At 42.4% G+C, this 19,912-nt stretch overlaps 2 protein-coding genes across 6 annotated transcripts in view; one reads left to right on the forward strand and one right to left on the reverse strand.

Annotated features, from left to right (window-relative positions):
• Window positions 1-3,199, reverse strand: part of MAEA (macrophage erythroblast attacher, E3 ubiquitin ligase) — a 48,837-nt gene extending 45,638 nt beyond the window's left edge. Inside the window, exon 1 of one of the 4 annotated variants that reach the window (XM_069856498.1) lies at window positions 3,120-3,199. In XM_069856498.1, the coding sequence (XP_069712599.1) occupies window positions 3,120-3,164 (45 nt within the window). In that variant the 5' untranslated portion in view covers window positions 3,165-3,199. Of the gene's footprint in view, window positions 1-2,984; window positions 3,092-3,119 lie in introns of those variants that run through there. The other 3 variants (XM_069856500.1, XM_069856499.1, XM_069856497.1) reach the window with 3 other exon arrangements.
• Window positions 3,200-3,950: 751 nt separating this feature from the next.
• The window catches only part of CTBP1 (C-terminal binding protein 1), a 249,605-nt gene continuing 233,643 nt past the window's right edge, over window positions 3,951-19,912 (forward strand). The window contains exon 1 of one of the 2 annotated variants that reach the window (XM_069856488.1): window positions 3,951-3,968. The gene's annotated coding sequence lies outside the window, so the exon portion shown is untranslated. The remainder of the gene's footprint in view (window positions 3,969-19,912) is intronic. The other variant, XM_069856487.1, reaches the window with a different exon arrangement.

Genomic DNA, 19,912 nt, shown 5'->3' on the forward strand with positions numbered 1-19,912 from the left:
TCCCTATAGTTTGCTAGTTCAGTTTCATAAGTATTCATGCTTCTAAAGATATGGATGAATTATCTAGCTTCCTGTCATCACTTGTTTATTAGTGTTTCAGCAAAGAACTACGATAACAATGTTCGCATTCATTCATTTTTAAATTGCCAGCTTTCACATTACGTGCTCTCAGATGCATGAGAGCAGAATTCTCAATCAGCAGGTTTTTTTCTTGAGAGGAAGAATTGCTGGCAACCTTTTTGTCCTTGAGAAGGGATTGTACTAGGGGACAATATTCAAGTACTATTTTGTACACTTAAATTGCTTCGCTAGATTCAGCTGAAATTCTATTTACTTCCCCAGAGCTAAACTGTTGAAGAACGGCTGAAGCATTTCCACTTCTGCAGCAACCACAATTCAGCTACAGAAAAGGGATTTCCCTTTGCAGTTTTAAGCACTCTTCCACATGAAGAGCACTCTGTGGAACCACTGTCAATGCAGAGCTATTACACAACTATTATCTAGTGATGTTGGCATGAGGAAGTTAGAGGGAAGAAACAGGAAGGATATAAATACAAGGTTAAAATCTTTTATTTCATGCGCATCAGGGAAAATCACCGGTGTCCAGAGCTCCAAGAGAAATATCTGAGCTACTGTGGTGCTGGACAAAATTAACAAAATAGTACGTATCTGTTTCATACAGCGTTTCAATAAACTGGGAATAAAAATCCACAGAGACTCACTCGATCCCACAGAAACTTTTAGGTACCCCTTTCCTAATGAACAAAAGGAGATCCAATATCAGCTTACTTTAATAGACTTAAGCCTCAACGTTCATTTCTCCCTGCTGTTTTTTCACCTTTATACTAAAATGTTTTGATATATGACTCACAGTTAAGAACACTTAAGAGGATACATTCAAAAGACTTGAGCAGACAGTGTTCTAACAGGTTTTCCAAACAACGAAAAAAAACTACCAAAGACTACAGGAGAAACGCAGAAGTTGAATGGGTACTAGGAAGAATCAATAAACATCACCCTTGCTAGGAAATGAGGAGTTTCAATGCAAGGGTGTCTCACCCTCTTACTATTCAGCTTCTGAACTTCACAAACAACATTCTGTTCTCTCATGTATATTTGTGTTAAGATTTTTCAGGGAAAAAGAATGCTTGTGGAAATAAAAGAATTTGTCCAAAATATTCTCTACCTTCTAAATGGCTGGCACTTTGACAACTCATCTTAAGTCACAAGCAGCAAAACAACAACTCACTGATCCTCACTGCCAGTAATTTTTCAGGAATGTAACAAGTGAAGCTGTGATAACAACTGGAATAAATCTAAAATGCAGACTTCAGATGATCTTCTTAACTTTAAATGCTTTCACATTCTTCTGGCTGTGGAAAGTACTAGAGCACTATTTAACGCTATTTTAAAAGCTAAGCCTGATGCTGTCGGCTTTAGACTACTTCGTGAAGACAGAAAGAAGCCTTCATAGCAACAGAATCATAGAATGTTCTTAGTTGGACAGGATCCATGAGGATCATTGAGTCCAACTGCTGTCCCTGCATAGGACAACCCCATAACTCACACCATATGTAAAACTGGAATCAACACTTTGTCTTTCTGTTTCTTAGAACTAAGTAGAAAGAAACTAAGAGAGTGAAATAGGACATGCACAAGAAGAACATGGCTAGAAAGCCTACAAAACCAACACTGCAAAAAGCACACAGCACTCAAGTGTGTGAAAGCGCAACATGACCTCAGCACAATGAAGTTTACTTTGCACAAACATATCCTATAGATGAAAAAAGAGTTGATACACAAACACGAGAGATGTTTAAATAAGCACTTTGTAATAAAGACCCTTCTCTAAGCTTCCTACTACAGTTATTGCTATTGATGTGGTAGACCTACTGTATACACAACACAAGATAACAAACAAAGGTTGCCATCGATTCCTATGAACATCATCCTTGCAGCTCAACCATTCTTAGAGGCGATGACCTTAACGCTCACTACAGAGCCCTTCATTTGCTTTACAATACCTACTTCAAGCCAGAGACTGGCTATGCGGTCTTGGGAAAGAGCCACCCCTTCAGACAGCCTCAGCACCTTAACCAACACCCAACGCTTTTACCAAACCGTGAGTATCCCGCTTATTCGCCTCCAGCCTTTCCCAGTACGTTTCTCCCTTTTTATATTTGAAACTCATCTCCATCTTCAGGGGGAACCAGGCAGCCAAGGATCCATATTCTGCTGCCACCTCCACTCCCTCCCCCTTTAACACGTCTCCTAACAACGCCACGTCGATACAGCTCATCCCGTGGGGACCCGCATTTACACCACCCTTCACCTTCTCCCCCAGCCGCACTCCTGCTCCCCCGGAGCCCCAAACACCCAGCCTGGCTCCCTCCGACCCTGCTCCCCATCATGGTCCCCCCTACCCAGGACTCGACCTCCCCTCTCCCAGCCCCTCTAGCTCTCGGCCACCCCCGCCGGGTCCCCAGGGTGGGCTGGGAGCCTCCCCCTCGGGGCACGGGGACACCAGGGCAGAGCCGCGTATTCACAGAATAGTTGGGGTTGGAAGGATCCTTAAAAATGATCCAGTTCCAACCCCCCTGCCATGGGCAGGGACATCCCACCCGATCGGGCTGCCCCAGGCCCCATCCACCCTGGCCCTGAACACCTCCGGGGATGGGGCAGAACCGCGTATTCCAGGCAGAGCCGCGTATTCCAGGCACGTCCCTCCGCGCAGGGGGGATGGGATGACGAGAAGTCAGAGCCGCTTTAAACCCAGACGGAGGAAAAACGGGATGGGGCGGCTAGAATCCCTCCCCACCTCCCCAGCCCAGGGTCTCCCGAGGTTGGGACCGGGCAGGAACCGGGGCTCGCCGAGCCCTCATCTCGCCCACACACCCTGCTGAAAGCTGCTCCACAAGGGAACACCAGGAGCTTCCCCCCATCGCCCCCGTGCCGGGGGGAGCAGCGGGAAGCTCGGCACCCACCTTGAGAGTGGGATACTCCTGCACCTTCAAAGTCATTGAGAGCTGAGCAGCTGATTCCTGCACCGCCATCTTGGATCTAGGCACCAAACGCCTCCTCCCCCGCCCCCCCCCTCAGCCCGCACCGGAGCTACCTACAGCGCGCGCGGCATGACGGGACAGCGGCGCCTTCCTCCGCCCCATCCCTAATGGCGGCGGGACGAACCACCGCCGCTCGCTTCCCCCCCGCGGCGCCCGCCTTCCCCCCCCCCTCCGCCGCCGCGGCGTGGTACGCTCCGCGGGACTGCGGAAGAAGCGCGCGGCGGGACGAGAGCCAATGAAATGCCGCCTTTCGCACGCGGCGCGTTGACACCGCCTTAAAGGTTGAGAAGCCTCTCTTGATTGGTCAGCGGTGCGGAAGGGGGCGTGGCCTGCCGGGCGCGCGGACAAATCAAATAGAATGACGGCATACAGGTAGGCGGGACCTCTTGGGGGTGACGGACACCCAGCCACCGAATCGCCATGGAGAGGGCTTTCCCATCGCCCAATCAGCATCCCCGCTAGGGCTCAGTGGGCGGGACCTAAAAGTAAATGTTGATGGTGACTCCAAAAGGCCGTTTTAACCCTCCAAAGCTCCCCGAGGTGCCCGGGAAATGAGGGGCGGGGGCGTGGCCTGGGGCGAGGGGCGTGGCTTGTGCAAAATGGGCGTGGTTTGTGATAAAGGGGCGGGGCCTGGTGGGAAGGGCGGGGGAGCGCGGTGATTGGCAGGCGCCTCAGCCAATGGCGTCGCACCTCTCGCTGATGGGCAGGCAGAGGAGCCAATGGGCATCGCTCGTGCGGCAGGTGGGCGGGGCCACAGCGTCCCGGCGTGTGGCTGTGTGTATCTTGGCCGGGGAGGAGGCGGGGCGGGGGGGGGGCGCGCCCCTAGTAAGTTCCGTGGGGAGGAGAAAGTGAGTGAGAGTCAGTGAGGCGGAGGCGGCGGGAAGAGGTTTAAATAGCGGAGATAGCGTGAGTCCCCTTCCCCTCGGCTCCCTCTCCCGGCCGGAGGCGCCCGTTCCCTGTCCCAGCCGCGGCTTCTCTGCCCCGACCCGCGCAGGGGAGGCGGGAGCCGCTGCGAAGTTTGGGGGAGCAGCTCGCTCGCCAGCCGGTCTCGCCTTCCCCGCGGGGGATAATGGGGGTGGGGGGCGGCTTAGCCCGAACGGCGGCTCCTCCCACCGGCTCAGCGCCCTTCTCCCCCCGCTCCCTCGGGGTGGGGGTGGGCACAGCACCCCCCCCCCCCGCCCCCGAGCAGCCTCGCAGCCCCCGTGTTCTCCCGGCTGAATATGCAGCCCCACCTCAGTCTGCCCTCGCAGCCCCCCCGTGCCCCCCCCGCTGCTCTCGCAGCCCCCATCTGAACGTGCAGCCCCTCGGCTGCTCCCCCTTGTGAATATGGAGCCTCCCAAGCTGCCCTGGCCGTCTCCTGTGCCCCTACGTCTAAACATGCGGCCCCCGCGGCTGCCCTCGCAGCCCCCCGTATGACTATGCCGACTCCTCACTTGCTCCCCCATGTGAATATGCAGCCCCCCAAGCTGCCCTGGCAGCCCCCCGTGCCCCCATGTCTAAACTTGCGGCCCCCCAGCTGCCCTCGCATCCCCCCATCTGTACATACAGCCCCCCTGGCTGCCCTCGCAGCCCCCATCTGAGTATGCAGCCCCCTCAGCTGCTCCTCCATCTGAATCTGCAGCCCCCCAAGCTGCCCTGGCAGCCCCCCGTGCCCTTATGTTTAACCATGCAGCCCCCCGGCTGCCCTCACATCCCCCCCATGTGTACATACAGCCCCCTGGCTGCTCTCTCATTCCCCCCCATCTGAACATGCAGCCCCCCCAGCTGCCCTCGCAGCCCCCGTCTGAACGTGTAGCCCCCCCGCGTCTGAACCTGCAGCCCCCTCAGCTGCTCCCCCATCTGACTCTGCAGCCCCCCAAGCTGCCTTGGCAGCCCCCGTGTTGCCCCGTCTGAACATGCAGCCCCCACCCCCGGCTCTCCTCTCGCTACCCGGTGAGCCACAAGTTTGGAGCAGCGCTTTTCCACTTCGGGGGCTCCCCCCTTTCCCCCCCCCCGCCTTTTCTTTTTGCGGTCGGTTGGGTTTGCGGGCGGTGTCTGGCTGGAGCTGCGGGTCTCTGGGCGCCCTCGGCAGGTTTGCTTGTGGTGCTGCCCTCGGCTCCGACCCCGAGAGCTGTTCTGCAGGAGCTGGCGGGCGATAAGATGAAAAGTACTGGTTTAAATGAGCAATAATTCCTCCACCGAGCGTGCACGAATGTTTCCCTTTTTTTTTAAAGGGAACCCGATCCCGCGGACCTGCTCTACTTGTGTGTCTGCGGCAATAAAACCACTCTTTGAGTATTTAATCCTCTGGCTATTGATATGAAACCTAGTTTCTTAATAATATGCAGAGAGCAGTGTCTGGATTCATCCATGACGTTGTGCTATCCTCTTTTACTACCTACACGAAGCTTTTCGCTATGGTTTTAGCACCTTAGTGAGCAAGATAGGAGGCAGTTTGTCAGACCTGGAAGCTATAGGGTCTGCAGCATAACAGTAAGAAAGTGGACACACAGATCAGGAGCTGAATGTGCAGTGATAGAAACTCCCTTCTATTGTAGAACTCTGTGGCAAAACTTCTGTTTCTCAGTGCGGGCACTTGCAGTTATGAGCAATCACACATAGGTTTGAGGCTTTAAAGAGACCCCCAAAACTTTATCCTTTAAAAGTCACAGTGGTTTTTGCTGTCTTTCCTAAACTTTATGGTTATATTATTCCTGGTCTGCAGAAGAGTGTAGAAAAATATACACAAATGTTTCCAGGAAGATGAAACACGTATAACTTACATGGTTTGAAAGACCAGGCTGTGTTTAACAACTGTGTTTCTTAGATTGCTCAGTAAGATTATTTATTTCCGAGGTGCATAGGCTATGTTGCACTGAGAACATCTATCTGCCACCAAGGGCTGGGGGTAAATAAAAGACAATGTGTGAAGTCATGTAGCAGAAAGTTAAGATTCTCTTCAGCCTTGGCCTGCAAACTATTTCCTTGTGTTTACTTTCAGCTGCCCTAGTGTTCAGTCTGGCACTGACCATAACAAGCAAATGTACACCTAAACATAAATTGCCAAGCCCACACCAGGTGCAAAGACTTTGTTTAAGAAGTGTATTAGTAAAAACATTTGTGTTAGTTACACCTGGGAATAACATTCGTGTCTAGACATGATCTTGGGGCCAGATTCTGCAAGAGGTTGTGTGTAAGGAGTATTTTGACTCAGTTTAGGCTCTGTGCAGGGAATGCTTCACCTGAGCTTGTCAAGTGGGAGGACTGAAAACTTAGCTCAATTGCTGCTGTATTTACAAACATTATTATGTGGCACTGTGAATGCTTCGTGTTGTTCCTGTTTGTCTTAAATATTCTGTAAGCTAATATTTAGAAGGAAGTTTGCTGTTCAGTATTCCATGTCATTGATGTTACTGGATAGCTTGAACTTGGCATACTTTAACTCTTTAGGACTATAGGGACTGAAGAAGTGCGACTTTCCCTGTAGTTTACCGAGTCATATATGTATTTGTCAATAGAAACTTAATTGCAATAGATTTTTACATGAAATGCTTTATAACAACGTAATAACTAATTTAATGTAACATAAATATTCTATGGATACAGGTTGTGTGCTCAGGCTACATCTGTCTTTAAACTGGGGAATTATTAGTGAAGGTTTGTCAGACAGTTGTAGCCAAAGTTAAAGGGTTTGCTGAATGGAACAGATGGCCAAGCAACCATCATGTCAGAGAAAACAGCATGTATTCCGTGTATTCTTAGTTTAACACAAGAGGGAGCATGTCTAATCTTTAACCTTTAAATATTGCAACTTCAGAGAGGAAGCTTTAAGTGTTGAGTGTCAGCTAATTTATGTTCTAGGCTCCATCTGCAAATATGGATACAACCTATGCATATTTCTGGCAGGTTTTCAACTTTAGGTTGCAGCTGTTGATTTGCAATATAAATTTTGACATGATAAATGTGGAGACAAGAACTAAGCTAATGATCTTTTGAACTTGTTAAAATCTGTAGTTTCCTGCTGAATTTAACAAAAGATTTACAGTTATTGTTATTCCTGGGCATGGTTATTTATATACAGGGGGTGCACTTTGTTCTTTAATATTAGGTTAATATCTTCTGCTTAACCTACCATACAAAGTTATAAAGCTGAGGCTTAATGTAATTGAATTTAGTTTAATTACCAAAACAGCTTTGCTTTTATAGTTTTTATAAATTATATTGCTTTATTTTTAAATAGGAAATACAGTACACAAACATTAGTGAATCCAAATTTGTATCTTGTTTATTTTTCATTGTCCCCTAGTGGTGCAAATGGAAGAATAAAAAACAGCTTCCATTTTGTATTTCTTGGCATTGTCCAGTTGAATCATAATCTGCTAATATTTGTCCTCATTTAGTGCCTTATTAATGTGAATTAGCAATTATTTAAAATTAAGCAATGCATACAACACGCTCCAAAGCTTTAGGAAAACCTTACTTATTTGACAGTATCTTAAAAGTGTTTCCAAAGCTCTCTGCTTTGCTTCAGATTAATGATTAGAGAAAAATGTGTCTACAAAAGTGTCAAGCATTGCATGAAAATTCGGTATCTTTTGTAAACTTAAATTCTCTGTTACTTGGTAGAGCAAAGCAGAAACCTTACTGTTCTGATTCCACATCCTGGAGAAAACTGCTGTGGACTGGGATTTTACTACACTTCTCTTTCCTCTTTGTGGACATTCTAACCTTTGTCCCTGGGTGGCAGAAGTGAATGTATCCTCGTCATTTCTCATGTTAACGGACAAGACTGGTGTAAGCCAGTGCTATAAAGTCATAAGTTGGATCAAGTGGGAGTCCAGGCTGTCCCACTGGCCCAGCTCTCCTGCCCTGAGCAGGTGGGTGCTGATTGTCCATCTTATAATGGAGAAGTAGAAGCCTTCTCTGTAGTCTTCTGGTGAATGATGATGTTTATGAAATATTTAGGACCTTACCCGTAATCTACGTTTTTATTTTCTTCCACATAATAGGTGAAATTTTGGTATCTTTTAACAATTACAGTGTGCAACATAGACAAAGTGAGGTGTTAATATCAAAGGAGCTTGTCTTCAAAATATGCTGGGCAGCTGTCTTTGTAAGGAAGAAATGCAAGATGACCTGTGCTAATATCGGATACCTTGAGACAGATACTCAGCTGTGTTAGGACTTTTAGAAGGTAATGAGGGTGAGGGAATTCCTACTGAGGAAATTATTGCTTTACTGAGTTATTCACAGCAACTGAGCGGTTCTAATGGATTGCTCCATTTTAATAGACGCTACCTGATTTTATCTAATACGTATGAAATAGAACAGTGCAGTCAGAAATTCCTAGAGAGCAGAGGGACACATTTTGATGGACAAGTGTTGATAGACCGGATTTTGTAAGGATCACACGAACTGCCTGTTGTCTTGGCTGTTACATATCAGTCAGAGAGGACAAAACTTACACTTTGGTTTTCTTGCCCAGCAGACTTGGGCTGTTGCAGAGTTTTTACATTGAGGGAATATTTTTACTTTAGAGGTAGTTAAAATATGGCTGTGTATTTATTTTTTGGTATTACTTTAAGCTCATAACTGAAAAGTGTGTTAGTATATCTGGTTTGTGTAAACAGGCTGGAGAATTTGGTGGCTTTATTTCTGTATCTGAGAGGAAATCACCAAGAGTGTAAAACCCCAAGAAACAAACAAAAAAGCCCCAACAAACAAAACCCCAGTGATTAACAGCAGCAGGAGAGATTGCCCTGATGTGCCACAGTTTAGAGCATCCTTCTAAAGCAGTAATTGCAGATCAAACACTTTGTTTTCTTATTTTGGCATAATTACAGGGACAATTTCCTTATCAGGGAAAATGTAGATGTGCTCAGCAATCGAGGTTATAAAGTTGCCATAATGGATTAGAGTTGAGACCTCGATAGAGGCTGTTGTCTGTGCTGAATCAGCTGTGGGAGCAGGAGATTTAGTATCTCGGTTACTGATCTGGTACCTTTCTGGCAGTCCAGGCGTGTAAAAGTTATTTAGAAATTATTCTGTGTTTACGCAAATCAGTTTTCAGGTGTCAAAGTATTTATTAATTTGCTTTAATAAGAAAAAAAGCGGGGGGGGGGGTGGGCAAAATCCACAAGGTAGATAAAATTCTTGTGAAGCCTCATTTAAAGGTGAAAAGTTAGATTTGCATAAAATATGACATATGGGACTTGCTGATAAAGTGCCCACACTCCTGTAACTTTCTTATTGGTCTAAATAGATGCTTTAACATGCAGAAGGGATGGGAGTCACCTGTGAGTGATTTTTTAACCCCGAGCAATTGTTTTTTTAGGCTTTCTGAGTTACAGCCCCCTGAAAAATGGAGGGGTTGGGGCAGAAAGTGCTGACCCAGCCTTAACTACAGAGCAACGCGCTGCTGCAATAATTGTCCAGGCAGTGTTTTCTGCTTTCCTGCCATTGTCCTTTCTGTGCCTTTAATTCATTCAATCTTTAACTTTCTCAAAGTTTGCCATTATTCCAAGCCCCCGGCGGGCGTGGAGGGGGCAGAGGAGTCTGTCAGAGTCGCTTGGACTTGTTAATCTCAGCCTGATCTTGTCAGTAACAGCAGAGCAGAGGGAGAGCAACTCCGGCTGGGGCAGCGCTCCAAAGGTTTGTCTCTTATTTTTATACCTAAATTACGTCTTCGTAGCCAACTAGTCGGTATGCGGAGCCTTGTGGGCGATCTGTGGGTTCCCTCGTTGCGAATATGTGTGGGTTTAGCCGCGTTGTTTGCTCGCAGGAGGAGAGGTTTCTCCTCTGTGTGCGCCGGAGAGAGCTGCGATCGGGGAGACGCTGAAGAAGAAGAAACCCTGTTGGTTCTCCATGCAAATGACCGCTTCGGTTGTAACAAAAGCCTTGATGTTGGGCTTGGAAAAATGATCTGACAGTGTAACAACCCCAGGCCACTTTCGCCATGTTTTTGTTTATTCATGTTTCATTCCGTTTGCCGTAGCTACCTCGCAGATGTTTCCAATTTCACTGTTGTTGTTGTGCCTTTTTTTTTTTTTTAAACACCGTTGAGCCTTTTCGGAGTTAGCGAGAAAACGTGTGAAAGAATTTTAACAAAACCGAGAGGTGGTGCAGATGTTTATACTTTAGTTCTCGCGTTTCGCCTGGCGGTGCTGGCAGAGGGATCCTGGGCATATGAAGGAACGTAAGGAGCATCTGTTTTAACTGCCGAGCTTGTAATTTCGAAATGTGCCCATTGTAACTTGAATATGAGCATAAACAGATGAAGCAGCACGTTCCCAGTGCTGTGTGGCTGGGCGAGAGCTCGTTTGTTTGCTACTGGTTTTGAAAAACAAACAAACAAAAAGGCGAGTAAAAGCAAGGAAAGGAATATCTGTGACACAACATGTATGCTCCTAGATAAACTCCTGCCATCTCAGAGTGCCTTTAAATATTTGAACAGCTTCTGTTAAGTCAAATAAAATTGGTTACCATGAGAAACAAAAAAAGTCTGATAGAATAGTTGAGCACGCTCATGAAAATCTGAATGTAAGATTGTTTCAGAATCATTCAAAGAATTGAATTAGACAGAAAATCTTTTTAATAACAGTCACAGTTACACATTTAAACATTTTTTAGCTTTTGAGATCCTGGAAAACAACACACACAGGACTGAAATAGCAGAGGTGGATGGTATGTTATCTTACAGTTGCATAAATTGAAATGTAATTGTCTACTAATGATACTAAAATCAGTCTGGTTTTAGGATTTTATGCTTGTAAAATGTATCAAGGCATACACAAATAAAATCTTAAATCTTAAAGGGCAATGATTCAATGTCCGGAGCCAGTGGTTAAATCAGATGTGGTAACTATGGTGAGAGGTAAAGTTACTTAGCTTCTCGCAGACCATGCATATGTGGATTTCTTTTCATATAATGGAGATTAAGGAGAAAAGGATTAGAAAATCTAAAGAGAAATTTTGAACAGGAGACCTGTAGCCTTCCTCTGGGAATTAACACCGAGGAGGCTTTTAGAACAGAGGCAGGGTGGAAGTAAACACCCTTCTGTAATATATATTGATGATAATTCTAGAAAGGAATTTTTCTGGTTGGGAATATCAACAGTGGCTCACACAGAGGAATGAAATCAATCCTCTCCATATTAAAATAATCCTCCTACTCCAGTGAAACAAGATCAGAACCCAGCATAGGTGTTTACAATACCAAGCGACAGCATAAAATCAGATAAAGTCTGATAGGCTGCATTAACTCATTTTAGATTCTTGCAGAATTAAGCAATATTGATTTATTTGGATTGCATAGCATTCCAATTTTTTAAGCATGTTTATGATATGTATTTAGGATTTTTTAAAAACTTCAAGAATGTGGTCATACGAAGTGGGAAATAAAATCAGATCTTAATGTTCTAGCTGGTAAAGATTGGGGGAGTTTGAACTGCAGCCAGAGAGACTCTGACCGTGTTTCAGATGTTCCTTGAGTTGAGTGGGCTCAGCATTACCCTGGGCTTTTCAGGGAATAACTTCAGATTATGCTGATCAGCTCAGAGGGATATGGGAATGATTGTTGCGCTTGCATATGGAAATCATGTGTTTTGAGAGAACCACCAGAGATACTAATTAGTAATTAGCTATTTGGAATACTTAGGAAACAGAAAGGAGAGAGAGCAGGTTCAATTTCAAGTGCAGAGGGGCCATTTTCCCATAATAACGAAGAGAACATTCACTGTTACAGTGCAGAGACATCTTTAGGGTATGAAGATACTGCTTTCCAGTAATAGAGGTTAAAATGTACTGGGCTTTTGGTAATATATTAGAAGCATCTTTAATAAAATATTTCAAAGTTTTGTCTCCTTAGGTTTTTTTCCCTCCCTGTCCCCAGCCGAACAGTGGTTGAAAAACACTTGTCTTACGAGGAGTCCACAGGGGAGCTAGGAGTTTGGCATAGTCTAGGCACTTGGTGTTAAAAATTTTAAGGTGTTTATGGATTTGCTAGGAAACTCTTAGCCTTTTCTGGGTAATAATCCCACACTTTCCTTCCTCAGTTGCTCTATGACTGTGTTATCAGATACCTGTTTAGGAGGCTGCATTCACTACTACAATGCAACAGTGTGGGTTAAACCTGTGCATGCATTGTACACTTTTGGCCTTCAGGCAAAATGATGAATAATAGACCCAACAGCCATGTGATTCACATTCATTACAAATGTTTTTCATGGTAGAAAAGATCAACTCAAAATGTACTGGTTTTTTTTTTGTTTTAAAATCGTCATTTATTAAAAACTCGCTAATTGTATTCTGCTCTAATAGGGAAGAAGAGGGGAAAAGGAAATCTGTTGCTACTGTTAGTGGACAACATTTTTCTTTTTTTCTTATTGTTGGAGTTGACATTTGAATGGAATTGTACATTGTTCTTGCATTGATAATGGATTGTTATTTCACAAGTAAATTTTTATGTATGTAAAGGCTACTATTGTAAATGGTAGCAGAAAGCTTCCATAAACTGCAGCAAAATTCAGCTATAGCTATTGATGTGTGAGAATGCCATTGTTCAATATATTTTGAAGTTGTTTTATTACCTTTTTTATTAGATTTTACTATATTTAAGAGTGATATACCTGGTACTTAGGGCACAGGACACTGTACAACCTATTGGATAAGACAGTGGAATTGCAGCAAATAGTGTTTTCCTTGTTTTGCTATTGGATTAGTGCAAGTCAGGTCACATTTCTGTTTTCCATCTATGGAAGGGTTATAATGGTCATTCCTTTTTAAAGTACTTCAATATCTATTGATGACATTTCAAGACAAGCACTGTTTTGTCTTACAACAGTACATGTGACCAATGGAGGGTGGATACTCACGTAATATTTGCGTCAAAAGTCATTAAACATTAAAAAAATAAAATGAAAATAAAGTGATTTGGTCAAGTGCTTCCAGAAAGAAAGCTTAGGGATAGTGCTGATGGGGTATTTCCAGACTGGTGTTGCTAATCTAGAAGTTCTTTAGGTAGCTGAACATCGGCTGTCTGGTTAGTGCCTTGTTATTGAGTAGACAGATTATCAATCTCTTTTAAAATTTTGAACCAAAGGTTGGCCTTCATTGACTTGTTCAGCTGTTCTGTTGGGATGCAGCCAGAAGGGTAGTTCTGGCAGCATCTTAGGTAGCTGCAAAAAAACCCAAAACAACAAACAAAAAAACCAAAAAAAATCTGAACAAAACCAAAAATAACCCTCTCCATTTCCCTGATGAGACTATTGCCATTGATATTGCGGAACCTCTGGCCTTCTCGATTATGATTGTAGACTGCAAAAAAAAAAGAAATGCAAGATTGGGAATTCCAGTGCAAACAGCAACATTTGTGCTCTTTCTCAAACAGCTGAATTGTTTCACTTAAGTCAATGGGTCTACACACTTGGATTTTCAGTATTAAAGTTTATCTAGTTGTTCTTGTGCATGGACACGGACATGGACATTCTCCAATGCAAAGTGTAGTCTGAGGTGTTTTAAGATCTTTGAGATGTTTCTCACCCTGTTTGCACGATACATGCAGCTATGTAAATTGGTTTCGAGTGCAATGTAGGGTGTATGGGACAGCTTCATGATGAAAAAGTGTGAAAAAAAGCGTTGAGAGAATTAAAGTGGACTGTGGGCCTTTACAGGTTACTCATTGCAGTTCACAATAAAGCTTATAATTCACGACTTGCCAAGGCCTGATCAGTTTAGTCCTTTGTCAGAGAGTAGCAGTTAAATGTTAAATTTGATGGTAAAATTTAAGAAATCATAGTTTCTTTCATATGTTACTCTGCTTCAGTTTTCCAGTAGTACCTTTGTCTTTGTAGGTAGCAGAGTCAGTATGTTTTTACTGAAAATGGCTATTTGCTGTTTTCTTTTCTTGGATATATCTGAAACAGCCTCAAACGTTTCTAAAAATGTACTTCTATTTTGTTCAAAGAACAAGATTTTATTCAAAAAAGAACTGTTGGAGAAATTTCTTTTTTAGATTCTACAGTTTCCATTTGACAGGAATATTTTTCTTCATCTGGAGAACAAGCCAATATGGCTTAGTTTGTAAACTTTGTTTATACAGTGGTATTTTCTGTCTGCACAGTGCCTGGAATATGTCTTAGCACATAAATAATAGGATAAATAAAAGTTTTTGTATCCAAACAGCTTCTGTTTATAGTTCTCAGTAAGAAGTGCGTGTGTGCGGAGAAGGATTCTTTTAGCTTTGAGAAACTGGAGTGGATACTCTATCTCGTAAATTATGTCATTTGTTAGCTTGGTAAATCTTAAGAGCATCAGCTACATGACAGCTTCCCTTTAGAACAGTAAAGATTAGGTGGGGTTTCTGTGGAAATCACTGTAACTTATGCTATGTTGTTAATGTATTTCTCTGCCTTTCTCAGATAACTGTGCTTGGATTTTGTAGAGGAAGGTTAACCAGTGAGAGTGGTGTGAACTGGTTATGCCTGTGCAAATTGGAATATCTTCCCTGCATTTTGCAAGGCAATAGTGACAGTTTGAAAGCTTTTGCATGCCCTCTTTTGTAGATCTTTCATCATTTCCCTGCTTTGCTTCCTGACATGCCTTCAGAAAGAGTATGGCATGACATTTATATCTCTTCTTACACTGTCAAATGTATGTGTGCGTCCTCTTCTTTTTTTGGTGCTTTGTTTATGCTGCACTGTGACAGACAAGCAGAGATGGAAGTTGATATTTAGAGAGTATCTTATTCTGAGTACTCTGGATTTTTTTTTTTTTAACATGCACTCTTTTTCACCCTCCATTCCTGCAGTGAGGGAGTGATATCAGTGTCATAGTCATTCTGACTTTTCCATGTAAGTGATGTGGATTTGATCTAACACAGTATATCATTCCTCAGGCCCTTTGGTAGAAACAGATGTGAAAAAGAAAGTCTATGATACTCTTCAATGGGAGTTAAGAGAGAAGGCTACCAGTGGAGTTCAGACTGCAAGACAGTCAAAGAGATGTGTTACATTTAGGTTGTCACGCATGGGTTGATAGGTCTCCCCAAATGCTGGCACAGAAATTAAAGACAAGGTCCTGCTTAACTTTAGGGTCGAAGTGTCTGCAAAAGATTCTGTGAAGAAGAAAATGCCATTTCCCATTCTGCTCACGAACTGTGGGACAGGAAATTGATTTTGCAGATTCTTTCCTGGAAAGTCAGCTTGAAGAAAGTAAAGATTGTGGTAGAGTCACTGCATGATAAAAGTGAAACAGATGAAATTCTTTAATCTACTGAAGATATACTGTACTACCTTCAGCCTATCGTTGTCATATTGGTGAAGATGTCAAAACCAAGGTGATGTGTTCATTCCTACAGGAACAATTAAAAATGTAACTTCTGATCCTGGCGTCACTGTATCAATATAAATACAATTGCATCTTAATTGCCTATCATCGTTTTTGGACCTTCTTGATACTTATTTTGAATAAGATTTAATTAAATCTAGGTCACTTTGCTTTTTAACTTCAGTGTCCCTGCCCACTGTTAAGGGAAGACTTAACCTGTGGAAATTCTAGAAACTTGTACAGAAAAGATTTCCTGGTCCTGCTGTGAACAGGGTCAAGCAGTATAAATGTGTAGAGAACAAGAAGTTAGCAATAGAGTGCTTTAGTTGTAAGAATGGTTGCTTTCAAGTTTCTAGTTAGCGTTGTACAGCAAAATTGGTAGATGCATAGGTAAGTATGGCAGATATCTTAAGCACTTTTTAATGTTGTTTTAAGATTTCGATGCTTACATTTGATTTTCAGCTTTTTTGTCCTGTGTTTGACTACACAGTGTTTTTCAGTGTTTGGTTGATAGTGTTTTGCCTTGCAGTAGTCTGCTCTAAAGGGGTGTGTGTGTATATATATATATGTTTTGATTTAGAGCCTATTGGTGATAAATTTGCCTGCTAGTCACAAGTTTCCCAGAAATGCCAGTAAGAATTTTTTGTTTCTTTGGATTGGTTTCTAGATGGAAAAATGTCTGTGTAAGGGAAGGCGCAACAGTCTGGTCTTGAGGTGATTCATAGATTGTGATTGACCAGATCCATCGTCGGAGAACCAGATAGTCTGTTAGCAAGCCCAAAGATCTAAGTGCGTGTTTTCTGGGTGTAGGGGTATGTAAGATAAAATGCTGAACTGACTCTTCTCCTAGTATATGGACAGAATCATAGAATGGTTTGGGTTGGAAGGGACCTTAAAGATCATCTAATTCCAACACCCCTGCCATGAGCAGGGACGCATCCCACCAGACCAGGCTGCTCAAGCTCCTGTCCAATCTGGGCTTGAACACCAGGGATGGGGCATCAATAACTTCTCTGAGCAACCTGTGCCAGTGCCTCACTGCCTTCACTGTGAAGAAGTTCTTCCTTACGTCTAGTCTAAGTCTGCCGTTCTGCAGTTTATAGCCATTGCTCCTATTCCTATCACCACAAGCCTTTGTAAACAGTCCCTCTCCAGCTTTCTTGTAGCCCCTTCAGGTACTGGAAGGTCACTATAAGATCTCCTCAGATCCTTCTCTTCTCCAGGTTGAACAACCCCAACTCTCTCAGCCTGTCCAAATGAAAATTATGAGTACAGTCTTGAAAGTTCCTCAGTATGTTTATGTTCACTTCCGTCTCAAGAAACCACATTTGTCAGCTGTTTTCTATCCCAGTGCTTTGATTTTGCAGGCATTTTTTCTGTTTTCATAATAATGATGAATCAGGGTATTTTCAGCTGGAGAGCCTCAAATTTTATTGGTGAGAGTAGAGTCCAAAATCTTTTCTACTGTTTAGAGAAGAGGCAATGATGTATTCTGGCACTTGAGAGGTAAGGTTGGAGTGTGTAGAGCACCACACTGTATTTTCGGTGCGTGTGCCAGAAGTAGTGGGAAAAGCTGAACTGGTGTAATTTTCAGGACGACCCTTCTGAGTTCTCCTCAGTATTTGAGAAGAAATGTTCTGGACATAGAACAGTAGCTGGTTTAATATCCAGTATCTGTTCTTCAACTATTCCTTAAATTTAGAGTATCTCTTCTTCATGACACTTTTAATAGCTTTGTGTTATAAGAAGTGAGGGGTTTTGTGTAGAGTGTTAACTGGAATTTTCAGACTGAGATACCTTCATATCCTGTTGTCTTAATTTAATCATTTGTCTTTAAACTTTGATTAATAAAACATGTTACCATTTACACCTTTGTTAATGGATTCACAGGGGACTTTTCTGGAGGCACAGCATTAATTTGTAGGAGCACGGCTGCTGTAATTTCAGCATATTTTCCTAAATTCATAATTGATTTCAGAGTGGTCTTAATTGGCAGTAACCACGTTTATATAGTTCTAGAAGAAGTTACTCTGTGTGTGTGTTGAAGTTCATGTCAATGTATATGTACAGTTGCTATGAAGGCTTTTTTTTTGGAGCTAATGGTTATTTACTGTAAGTACAAAAATTTCTTTTATGCTAGTAGGCTGTTACCCAATGGTAATTTAAAATGACAGTCGCTATCATTGCAAATGGTAACCATTGAATATGCAATAAAAACATTCAAAGCAGACTATTAGCTGCACAGTGGCTAAAAATATGCAGTGCAGATATTAATTTGTCCTATCATCTTGAGAAGTTAGCTTATGTTAAGGAGCCTATCTGGTGATTATTTCTCTCTCAAATTAGTTTGGGTTTTTTTTGCAGTTATCAGTATCTGCATGTGCTTTAGGGCCTTGAAATGAGAGGTGTGATATAAACAATAGGTATTATAAAGATCTGATAACTTTAATATGATTTTTAGAGGTATTTATAGAGTTCTGTCTTAGACTTGGTGCGCTTTGATAGCAAAAATGTAATATATTTCAACTTGGGATTGTAGTAAAAATTTAATTTAGAAATAGTGTTATTGCCCAGCTACTTGTCAAAATAATCCATTTCTCTTTATACTTATGGCTGCATTATTTAGTTTTACTGCTGTGAAAGTTATGCACAGTTTGCAACCTGATTCAGTATTTTTTCAGATTGGTGTTGACATTGATGTCAAGACTGACAATAAAAGTAAGTCTCATAAAAAGAGTAGGATAAGGCAATAGACTATAATACAACATTCCATTTTTGTTAGTTTTTCAGCATCTGGATACATACCTCTGGATGGGATACTTAACTTGAGATTAAATGAAAAGAAAATTTAGTTTACATTTTAAATGAAATAAAATATTGGTGCATTAACTATCACTACACAGGAACAAAGAAATTGTTTTTTTATTATATACATGCTGATTCTCTAAGGAAGAATATAGTTCTTTCATGAAACCATTAAGAGTAATGAAACTGCTAGATATACAAAATGAGTAATATATGGGGTTCTAACAATTACATGATGTATCCAAGAAAGTGTTTTCCAGCAATATTTTCTTGTCGAATGCTGCTGTATCCCTTAAGCGCTATGGGTGCAGCTTGTCAGTTATTCTGGTAACAAACATCCTGTCCCTCTTCAGTCTTGCTACCGGAATAAATAACACTACATTAATCCAAAAATATTTTACGTTGTCAAAGACAAACATGCCATGGCAATTGGCGGTCATGTCCCAGAGCAGACTTTGTGATGAAGGCTTCCCTCTTCAGTTTGACTCTCGAGTAATTAGGAAGGTTACGCTAAGTAAGCGTTAGCAAGAATTCCTGCTTGTGTGGGAAAAGAATTTGTCATATTGCCAATCACAAAACCCAGACCCAAAAGTCTGGAATTTGCATTGACGGGTCAAAAGCTTCCATTGTTTGAGTTTTCAGAGGATCTGGTACAATCAAAAAAAAAAAAAAAAAAGTCCTGAGACATCTCTGTTTTCAGACACATACACAATTCTGTGTGAGATTAATCTATCCAGAATATATATTTAGCTTGATAATAGTATCTTATAGTACTTGCAGTACCTTCTCACCAACTGCTTTTAGTGCTAGAGCTCTAAACTTTATCATGTTTCAGCCTCTTCCTTCCATGCTGTGTGTGGATGGATCACTTCCGAAGACCTAATTCCTGTTTCAGCAGAGGAAAAATTCATTGTCTGAGCCTGGAAACACAATTATGCATTCAAATGGTGAGAGTTAGTGCAAGATGTCCTCCCCACTGAGAATTCATCTCTCTTAGTTTTTTGCATTACTTTTCTCTAGCTAATGATGCTGCTTTGTTATTTGGAAATCCCTTTTTCTGGGGAGGATAAATTACTTAGATTATAGAGCAGGAGAGAGTATGAAAATGCTACCTTTTTTTTTGTCGATGCTGTTTGGCAATCTAGACATGATTCCTTTTCACTGTTCTCTTTGATTGGGGATTTACAGTTGCAAGAAGATTCGAAATAAACTGCTAATCATTTGTATTTACTTATTTTTCCTTTCCATACACAAGCTTTTAAAGAAAGATTTCATTGATATGGATTGTTTGGAGATGTATGTGTTATAGGATCAATAACGTAACAAAGCATTTTGGAGACAGTTGTGCTTAATATGAGATGTTATAACAGATGTCTCCCAATTTGGTGTTAAAGAAAAAGTTTGGGGTTGACCTAAACATTTATCAATATTCTTGATTTGGGCGGGGGGGAGAGGAGGGCAGAAGAGGATAGAAGGAAGGTTGAATGTAGCCAACTTTGTTAATCCTATAATGCACTTCATTTGCAAAAGCAAAATAAATAAAAAATTGATGCTGTCAGTTTTCAGTTGTCCGTGTTTCAGATGTGGACCTTCTTCATTGTGGGTCATAGCATCCAAGTGGGCTGTATAGGAATTATGCTATGATATTCAAATTACTAGATGTAACTTTTTTGCTTTTAGCATTTGAGTGAGGTCTGAAACAGGAGGAGAAGCCTCCCTCACCTGCTTTTGGAGGATGCGCC

Source organism: Phaenicophaeus curvirostris, chromosome 4, assembly GCF_032191515.1.
Source record: "Phaenicophaeus curvirostris isolate KB17595 chromosome 4, BPBGC_Pcur_1.0, whole genome shotgun sequence".
Lineage (NCBI taxonomy): Eukaryota > Metazoa > Chordata > Aves > Cuculiformes > Cuculidae > Phaenicophaeus > Phaenicophaeus curvirostris.